Source organism: Chelonus insularis, unplaced genomic scaffold (assembly GCF_013357705.1).
Source record: "Chelonus insularis isolate UGA/USDA-ARS -01 unplaced genomic scaffold, ASM1335770v1 contig_24_pilon, whole genome shotgun sequence".
Classification (NCBI taxonomy): Eukaryota; Metazoa; Arthropoda; class Insecta; order Hymenoptera; family Braconidae; genus Chelonus; species Chelonus insularis.
Genome location: NW_023276446.1, coordinates 1,669,008 through 1,679,107, shown reverse-complemented (window position 1 = coordinate 1,679,107; position 10,100 = coordinate 1,669,008). Strand labels below are relative to the sequence as shown.

The 10,100-nt window shown below is 28.7% G+C and overlaps 2 protein-coding genes across 3 annotated transcripts; one reads left to right on the top strand and one right to left on the bottom strand.

Annotated features, from left to right (window-relative positions):
• Window positions 1-41: 41 nt before the first annotated feature.
• On the bottom strand, window positions 42-2,815 carry Klp64D (kinesin-like protein 64D). The gene is made up of 5 exons (XM_035079553.1): window positions 2,491-2,815; window positions 1,796-2,405; window positions 1,570-1,709; window positions 1,296-1,493; window positions 42-1,211 (listed from the first exon to the last, which is right to left on the bottom strand). The coding sequence occupies exons 1-5, from the start codon at window positions 2,503-2,505 to the stop codon at window positions 138-140; spliced, it is 2,037 nt and encodes a 678-aa protein (XP_034935444.1). The 5' UTR covers window positions 2,506-2,815; the 3' UTR covers window positions 42-137.
• A 111-nt stretch (window positions 2,816-2,926) lies between these two features.
• LOC118064733 (dual specificity tyrosine-phosphorylation-regulated kinase 2-like) lies at window positions 2,927-9,405 on the top strand. 2 transcript variants are annotated; one of them, XM_035079555.1, is made up of 4 exons: window positions 2,927-2,972; window positions 4,007-4,210; window positions 4,276-6,265; window positions 6,334-9,405. In XM_035079555.1, the coding sequence occupies exons 3-4, from the start codon at window positions 5,204-5,206 to the stop codon at window positions 7,282-7,284; spliced, it is 2,013 nt and encodes a 670-aa protein (XP_034935446.1). In that variant the 5' UTR covers window positions 2,927-2,972; window positions 4,007-4,210; window positions 4,276-5,203; the 3' UTR covers window positions 7,285-9,405. The 2 variants fall into 2 exon arrangements, with proteins under 2 accessions (XP_034935446.1, XP_034935445.1); XM_035079554.1 differs by lacking the exon at window positions 2,927-2,972 and adding an exon at window positions 3,253-3,634.
• The last annotated feature ends 695 nt before the right edge of the window (window positions 9,406-10,100 follow it).

Sequence of the window (10,100 nt, the reverse complement as noted above, 5' to 3'; positions counted from 1 at the left end):
ATTAATACTGCTTAGTAAACATAATAAATAAATATTAAATGTCTAATCAAATCTTTTTATTATGTTGATAATTTTTTTTTTACTTATTTGCCCTAATTTTCATTATCATAATAGATGAAAAAACATTTCGACTAAATTTACGCATGGGGCGTACGTCGATGAGCAGTTGTAGGTCTAGGAACTCCGGAGCGATTTTTTGTTTTCTTCTGCATAAAGCCATTGTCAGTTTCGTTATTATAAATAAGATATAAATGTGATAAATCCAATTGCGGCTGATCTTTGATTGCACCGATAGACGACGATGTTTGTGCTTTTCTCATATTGTTTCCAGTATATGCAACACACTTTAACTGCCATTCTCCAATGTCTTCATTCCAATGGACGTATTTTTCAATCATAGTCTGATACTGAATTGGAATGTAGCTATTTAAAATTAATTCCTGTAATTGTAATTCTCTTCCGATTCCTCGTACTCCTTCTAGAAGTCCTTCCATTTCTCGTTGATGTTCTTCTTGGAGATCTGATAATTCTGCTCGTGCTGACATCAACATTGTATACACTTTAGCTAATTTTTTAGTCTTTCCTGCTGCCTCTTCTTGCAGTGATGAATATTTTTCCTCAATATCAATTCTCTCTGCTTCTTTCTCTTCAAGTGCTTTCTTCAATTGTTCCTCTCGTTTTTTTCTCTGATCAAGTTCCATTGCTGCTGCTGCTAAAAGCCGTTCTTGAGCTTCAGCTTTTTCCAATAAATTTTCTCCACCGACGAGAATTTTATTCTGTAAGTTTTGCATTTTTTCTCGTAATGCTTCTTTTTCGTTCTGAGTCTTCTTTAGTTCAATGAAATGCTTATCATCTGGACTTTTATCATCTCTTTCTGCTTTATCCATTTTTTCAGTCAACTCCAAGTCTTTGTCATCTAACTCCTCCATTGTTAAAATTTGACTTTTACGTCGAGATTTGCTCTCATGATTGTTCTCATCATTTCCATCTGACTCTTCAGCAGTATCACCTTCGGAGTCCGACAGTTCTTGTTCATTTTCTTCCAATTGTTTACGAAGTTGTTCAATTTCATCTTGAAATTGTCGAAGAAGTGCGTCTTTAGGATCTTCATTGATTCTCGCTCGATTTTTAATATTCTTAGCTCTATTAGCATAACGTAAAGTGCTTATTGTTTCATCATAATTGATGTCAGCTGGACTTATATTAGCACACTAAAAGTAATATTAATAATCAATAATTATAAAACCTGAAGATTTATTTTATTAAATGAAATATTTAATTTTTATTCAACTCACCATCAGAGTCTTAGAATTACCACCTAACGAATCTTGGAGTAATCGTGTTAGTTTCGAATTTCTATAAGGCACATGAGAGCTTTGACCGTCAACTAAAGCAGATATAACATTTCCTAGTGTTGAGAGTGATAAATTTATTTTCGTTGCCTCTCGTAGTCTTATACCAGTCGCTTTTGTTTTGCTCTGCCTTTCTGATCCCTTTAGAAATATAAAATATCTTTTAATTCAATTCACTTCATTTACCAAAAATAAATAATATTCAAAACCAACTTACAGCCAAATCAACTAAATGTAATTTGCCCATTTTAACGTGTTGTTCACCATCTTCTCCAAGTTGACTAGATTCCACTGTTATTGTGAAAATGGCATGAGATCTAGAACTAGAAACATTCATTGCAGTTGCTCCAACAACACCTATAAATCAATTAATATCAGCAGTTGAAAAAATATATTTTTTATAGTCACCAAAATGGACTACTAATTTTCTTTCAAGTACTTACGATTTTTATTTCCAAGAGTCATTATTCTATCTAAGTCATCAGCATTATTAACGACATATCCACTTAAATCTTTCACAAATACTCCAATATCAGGTCTTTCCTTGACTTCTAACCTGGTATTTTGATCTTTCCCAAGTAAATCCCGTATTTCTTCATTATAAATTTCCAAGTATGTCGCTCTGACTAGGAATTTCTGATGTTCATCAGCTTTAGCGATATGCCCAAATATTTGTGCAAAAGTATTGGGTATAATTCCACGTAATTGAGGTGATGTTTTAGCACCTGACATTGTGAAAGTCTTTCCAGTTCCCGTTTGACCATAAGCAAATATAGTTCCATTGTATCCCTGGAGTACTTTTTCAACAATTGGTCGAGCTGTTTCATTATAAATATCAACTTGTGTTGAGTCTGTATCAAATGCAGCATCAAAAGAAAATACTTTAGGTGGTTCTCCATGGGCTGCATTTGGATTTTCCACTGTTATCTCAGCATTTAATCGATCAACTTTAACTATTTTTTTGCAATGACCGTCCAACTCCTTCCCATTCAATGGCCGTACTCTAACAACAACTCGTACATTTTCTATTTCTCCCAGATCAGACGAATTTTCCTATTGATTAAATAAATAGAAACTTGTTAGTTTTATTATTTTATTATTAAACTCAATGTTCATGAACTCATAAATGAAATCTTACCCCTGTTTCCGGCATGATTAAAAATCCTTTTCCCGCAATGCTTTTTATTCAAAATTAATTGTTAATTGCTCAACATATCATATAAACTTATTATTTTTTCAATAGCAAAATATAACATTTGTAACTCGCTGACTAAGTTGTCAGTGAGAATTCAATCGATAACATAGCAATGAAGTAAGACTACGCATGATCGAAACCGAAACAAATTTTTTTTTGCTGTACGTAAATAAATCACATAACATACACGTATGACCGAATAATTTAGACCTTTAAAAAAACTTCTTGTATGTAATTTCAATGGATATTATCAAAATTTATAAGCTTTATTATGAAAAAAAAATAAACAATAATTCTAACCTTTTTTACCAAATTTAAATATAGGTTAGAGGAATAGTCAAGTAGCGTCCTCATAGAAGCTTCATAGAAACTGAAAAGGTTAACTCAGTCGAAAAAAAGGGTTTGGAAAAGGATATTTTAGTCAGGTCGGTATTTTTTACTCACTTGCTTTATTTTTCAGCTAAAAAATTTATTCAGATCGTTTAGATGGTTTAAATTAATTATTCATACAATTTATGAATAAATAATATAAGTAGTAAGACAAAATTTAGAGGTTAAATATGTTTTAGTAGAGATTTTCATTTTATTTCTGTTTTCGGAATATCCTAGAGTATGTAGTAGTTTATAAGAAAAAAGAGTAAAAATGTCAACAACTCTTTGGGGATGTCTATCTAGGTATACACGCGTATTCACAGGCAGACGTGATATATATCTGACTGGTCATTGTGTTAGTATGTATTACCGTGTTTGATTCTCCAATCTTTTATAGTAAGTGTTCGAATCCAGCAAAATACGCGTGATGGTGCGTGGGTGTGGAGTCAATGTGAGGCATTAAATTAAATATTTCGACAATTATCTATGAAAATTCGTTTAAAATCTAAAGAGTGGACCAATTTAGAATAATAAATTTATTATTATAAAATGAAACCTCATAGGATTGTTGAATCATTGTTGAAATTATAAGCTACTAACCCGAGGGATGAAGCATAAGGAGACTGTTGAGCGTCACCTGTGTCACTCAGATGTATACAGTTAGACGAGAAACACTCAAGAAATAAAAAAAAATAACTCTAACCTTAAGTCATTGGTAATTAATCATGATTTTTATATAAAAATCATAACTGCATTATTTTCATATTATTATTATACATTTTATGTGAGTTTTCAAGTAAATAAAGATGAAAATTTAGTGTAACAAGTTGACTAACAATCCCTTGAAAAATGGGGCGCAAGATTACTGCGCGTTCGATCATTGTACTGTTGTCGACGTAGTTGATGAACAAAAAAATTTCTTTATGTATTCACAGTAGTATTATTTATTGTCTCAAATCAAAATGTGCTGTACATTTATGTGTATATATAATTATTATGTATAAGCATATAAATCTGTATATATATACACATATTTATTGATATTAAAAGTTGAAAAAAAAAATGATTGAAAAATTTTTTTTTACAGAAAAACATTGCTTTGATACACATGTGCACATACAGCATTGTCAATCAAAGGATTTTTAGTGATAAACAAAAGTAATTGTCGTAATTTAATCTATTTTTACGCCATATAACAAGCAATAAACAATTTATAACAATTAATATTGAATAACTTATGTATTTATTGATGACTTGCAAAGTGCATGAACGATTTCTTATCATATACAAGGTAAAGTCATTAAAATAATATTTAAATGAATCACTATATTAAAATGAATCATTTTTATTTTACAGAGAAGAATTTTTAATAAAGCAAGAAATGTGTGTAATTGAAAAAGTCAAGATTTATGCTTAAAAGTGAGGGAGATTCTTTGTGTTTAATTGTGAATTAAATAATGCTAAACATTAATGAAGGAAAGCGAATTTTTAAAAAGATAAAAATGACAAAAAAAATTTTTAAAATAAAAAAATGGCTACCATCACCGTGAATCATAATGATTATATAAAGGACAATAACTAGTGAGAGAGAGAGAGAAGAATAATAGTAATAAAATTCTCACTAGTTTAGAGAAATAAAAGAAAAAATTTATTTCGGGAAAAATCGAAAATAGAAACAAAGATTCGAATGAAACAAATAAGTTATCAAACTCTTACGGCTGAGTGCCAACAACCTCTGAGCTAGATAGCTCATAATGTGTTTATCCTCGTGTACGATAGACTATAAAATTAGATGTGCGAAACGACGTTTGAGAGAGAAGAAAATACAGAGGATAAAAAAAAAATAAGTTGGATAGTAGTAAATCGAATGACCGAATCAATTCATCATTGTTAATACAAGGATTTCAGTGAGAAAACAGGATGAAAATTGATTTTCATACATGTGTCTTGTGAATTTCATTTATCAAGTGATTATTTTGTCTAGTCTTTTGCATTTACTCAAAAAAGTTTTCCTACAGTAAATAGTGTTAAAAATTGATTCATATAAAACAAAAATTACCTTTATTTGATCTCATACAAAATAGAATTTCTAAGCGTACAATCATGTTGAATAAAAACATTAAATTAAGGCATTGGTAAGCAATTAAGGTATTGGGTTTCTTAGTCACTTTATTTTCAAAAGAACAATTAAAAAGATGGAAATAAGGAAAAGAGAATAATAATCCTTCAATGACTGAGCCTTCATAAGAAGACTAATTTATTAATATCCATTGTGGAAGTACAAATGTCTAGCTTAACGTTATCAGCTAGGACAATCGAAATGCCCTTGTCATTACCAAGCCCGTTCGTGACTATGAACGCTATTTCTTCACAAACTTATATAGCAACAAATGAAAATAATCATTTACCACCTTTAAAATCAGGAAATTATGCTACGAAACAAGGAGAGTCACCACCGAGCCACTTGACTCATTCCAGCCACAGTGGTAGTACTCATCTTCCTAGTTTAGGATCAAGCACAAATAACAGTCTTCAAAATTTAACCAGTAATTCAGAAAGTCTTAATTTAAGTCTCAGTTCTCATACAAGTCACAACAGTAATAATTCTAACATTAATGCTCATTCTCAATCTAATAGTCAAACAAGCAGTCCATTAGTTAAAAATGGACGAGCTGAAAGTAATTCTAATAAGGTCATTCCGAAGATGGCTGTTACTCCAGAAATTGTAATGAAACTTTATATGAACAAATTAACTCAATATGAGCAACATGAGATCTATTCTTATCCACAAATTTATTTCATCGGCGCCAATGCCAAAAAACGTCCAGCAATTCTAGGTTTACCTAATAATCATAATTATGACAATGATCAAGGTTCATATATTCACACACCACATGATCATGTGGCTTATAGATATGAAGTGTTGAAAATAATTGGAAAAGGATCATTTGGTCAAGTTGTTAAAGCTTATGATCATAAAAATCATGAACACGTTGCTTTAAAAATGGTGAGAAATGAAAGGAGATTTCATCGTCAAGCTCAGGAAGAAATTCGTATTCTTGCTAATTTAAGGAAACAAGATAAAGACAATACTATGAACATTATTCATATGTTTGATTCGTTCACTTTTAGAAATCATATGTGTATCACGTTTGAACTTCTTAGTATCAATCTTTATGAATTGATTAAAAAGAATAAATTTCAAGGATTTAGCTTACAATTAGTGAGGAAATTTTCCCATTCACTATTACAGTGTTTGGATGCTCTGTATAAAAATAAAATTATTCATTGCGATATGAAGCCGGAGAATGTATTATTGAAGCAACAAGGCCGCAGTGGAATTAAGGTAATGTTTATATTCATATAATAAATTGTTTTTTATACATTAATAAAATATTTAAATTGTTTAAATAGGTGATTGATTTTGGTTCAAGTTGTTATGAAGATCAACGAGTGTATACATATATTCAAAGTCGTTTTTATCGAGCACCTGAAGTAATTCTTGGAGCTAAATATGGAATGCCAATAGACATGTGGAGTTTAGGATGTATTTTGGCAGAATTATTAACTGGTTATCCATTATTACCAGGTGAAGATGAAGGAGACCAATTAGCGTGTATTATTGAACTTTTAGGATTACCTCCAAGAAGGCTTTTAGATAACGCTAAACGTACAAGACAATTTTTTAGTTCTAAAGGATATCCTAGATATTGTAAAGCAATGACGACAGTCAATGGAACAATATTGTTACACGGTGGAGAGTCTCGACGTGGTAAATTTCGAGGAACTCCAGGCTCTAAAGATTTAAAAGATGCACTTAAAGGATGTGAGGATCGGTTGTTCCTTGATTTTATCACCAAGTGTCTTCAATGGGATCCAGAGCAAAGAATGACGCCTAGTAAAGCACTCAGACATGCTTGGCTAAGAAGAAGACTTCCTAAACCTCCTGATGACAAAAGTGAAGTTGTTTCAAGTCATTCAGTTCAGCCTACAGCTGCTATTGTTGCTACACCAAGCAGTCGGAGTTCAAGTAAAGTAAATATACTCGGAATAACTGGAGTTTTGGATAAATTACGCGAGCATGAAACCACCCAACCTCGTACGAAACTTAAACCAAAATATCCAGTACCTTCCCTAAGTCATTCTATACCTGTGAGTCACTCATTAGCGACCACTCATCATTCCTCATTAACGCAATCTAATCATCAACCACTTACGGCTGCCTCAGTGCACAAACATCAACTCCATTCTCACAATGGCTCTCATGAATCATCGCACGATAGCCATAGTTCACATGGATCATCTAGTGGGTCAAGTAGATATGTTGTTAGCAAAGAAATTACTTTAGTTGATCCTTGGCGGTAAGTTTATAGGACATGGGGTACAATAATTATAATCACATTACAAACTATTAATCAATGTAACAATCAGAAACCATAAAAGAATTTTTTTTGAGTAAGAGTATCAGAATTAACTCATTTTTAATCATAGTTTACTGTTTATGACAATTCTGATTATTACAATAAAGTCAACAAAGTGATATTTTTTATTAGATAAGAATATATAAAATTGAGTAATATTAATATTTGACTCAATTATAGAAATTTTAATTATTTAAACATGGCTTTTATAGTTGTTTAGCTATCTTTTAAGGTTTCTGATAGTTTTTATGTCCTTATAATATGTAAGACTGTGTAAAACTGTTGTGTTACATCGAACAAAAAAGGATCTTTTGTACAGTAATCATATAAGTGCCGTTAGAAAATAGATTTATGTACTAAAATTTTCGGTAATTTTCATATCGAAAGTCTTATTTATGATCTAAATTTCTACAGCCCATTGAATTACATTTTTTTTTGTTATCTTCTATATTTAAAAAAAAAAAATTTTTATAAAGTGCCACTCTGATAAATGAAAATATTATAGTGTGAAATATATCGTTAAAATTCATACAATCATGATTTATAATAATCACATAAACTATAAGAAAAAAGTCAGTATTAATATGACTAAAAAACTATTATCAACCTGAAATGTATATTGGATAGAAGATGTGCACTGTGTAGAGGACGATGGGCAAGTGAGAAATTGTTGATCGTAAAAAACTTTAGAGATTTTAGTTTAGAAAAAAACAATATAGAGAATATCTTGTGATATAAATTTTAGACATTTATTGTGGTTTATATAGTTATAAGACATTTATAAACCATCAGAAAAAAGATAAAAATGTTTATTTTATCGTGCATAGGAACTGAATAAGGAATAAGAATTAGTGGCGATTAAAACAGTAGTCGTATGTAAAAACATTCATTTAGTGATGAAACAAACAATTATAACAATAGTAAAAAACAATTTTTAATTTTAGTAATGATTTAAATTTAAATTCAATATGGAATTTATATTCAGATTTATATATATGTGCATATAATTTTTCATTAAGATTTTTTGAGTGTTTGGGCCACCTTTTTTCTGATATTCCAATATCGTTATCTTACTTTGATATTTAAAATCTAGATAATCTATTTGCTTTATCCATTTTTTTATACCATTGAATTGAAATGAAAAGTTATTTAGATCACAAATCACATTCACTGCCAGATAAATAATTTTTCCTGTTCACTTGAAATAATTTTATTGTTTTTTACATAATAAGCCAGTGCATTTTATTCAACATTTATTATTATCTATTTACAATTGCCACCAGTGTAATAATATTTAATTGTTTTTTTACTTTTTATTATTCATTATGAATTTATTATTGAATTAACTTTAACTAGAATTAAGATTATTCAAAGAATTTTAATGATCTATATAAATATTTAATACCAAATTTTACGTTTATAAATTTACCATTGTAATATCAATAAATCGAATCGATAAGAAGGCTTTGAAACGATATTGAAGGATGAAAAGGATAAAAATACATATAAATCTGAACATTTTATTTCCTATATTACTTTATTAATATTTTTAATGAAAGAGCAATATTAATACTGAGAAATCATTATATTCATTAAACTAAATTAAAAACATCATAAATAAATAAAGAAATCAACTGAATTGTATGTATCATATTTCATTGTAATAATTGTTTTTTTTACATAAGTTTACAATGAAAAGCCTCATTGAATCATCTATCTTATAAAATTATAGCCGTTTTATTCAAAAGAATTATTTTATCATTCAAAACTAAGGTGTAAATGTTAATTTAGTCAAGATTTTAAATTACGTATAGTTGTATGTCGAAGTAATTTTATACAAACTGATAAAAATTAATTATGAAAATAAATGAATTATTTAATTAATTATTATCAGATTATGTACACATGCGCACATGTATGTGTGTATATACATGCACAAAATTGATAGAATAAAATAATGATATAAAAAAATTAATTGATAAGCATAGACTGCCATTATCATATAAAATTTTAATGATTGAAAATAATAAGAAACAAAAAAATTTTAAAACCAACTCATTCATACATTTTTTACTTTGCCAATAAAAACAACAATAATGTTAAAAAAAAGAGTCCAACTATTTGGATAAAAATAATTTGATAATTGAGTATAAACATTGAATAATAACATTTCAAAAATGGAAAAAAAGCAATTTTTTAATTAAATTATAGCTTTTGGCATATCACACGTCCTAATTTTGATAACATTTGAATAAATTATTAAAAAAAAATTTTATATGAAAAATAATATTAAATGCCAGAATATTTATTATCTGCTGCATTTATTTTTACTTTTATTAATAAACATTGTAAATGGCATGATTGTAATTGAAGTTTGTGACATTAAACGCTATCGACTTCTGTTTTAAATAATGATACAAAACTGTAATAATAATTAAATAATTGAATAAGAGTAATTATTATAATGAAATAATTGTATAGAGAAACGTATAATAACTGTTGCGAATTTTTCGTTACATGAAAAGAATTCACGATGCTTTTAAAAAAAAATGCACATACGTAGATGTGTAAATAATCAAGTTTGCGTGATAAATTCATTTGAATGAAAATAAGAATAAATAAAAGGCATAATTGAAGGATGATTAATTTTAATTTACTATATCAGTTTAATTAGATATTCTTATAGACACATGATGTATATCAAATTTTAGTTAATCGATAAATAATTTCAATAAGTTATTACTTTAATATTTAATTAAA

Excerpts from the sequence above, each read along its gene's own strand:
- LOC118064733 (XM_035079555.1), top strand. The coding sequence starts at position 5,204 with ATGTCTAGCTTAACGTTATCAGCTAGGACAATCGAAATGCCCTTGTCA. Across the intron at positions 6,266-6,333 it reads AAGGCCGCAGTGGAATTAAG|GTGATTGATTTTGGTTCAAG; the intron begins GTAATGTTTATA and ends TTGTTTAAATAG.
- Klp64D (XM_035079553.1), bottom strand. Across the intron at positions 1,494-1,569 it reads TACATTTAGTTGATTTGGCT|GGATCAGAAAGGCAGAGCAA; the intron begins GTAAGTTGGTTT and ends ATATTTCTAAAG. Across the intron at positions 1,212-1,295 it reads GTAATTCTAAGACTCTGATG|TGTGCTAATATAAGTCCAGC; the intron begins GTGAGTTGAATA and ends TATTACTTTTAG.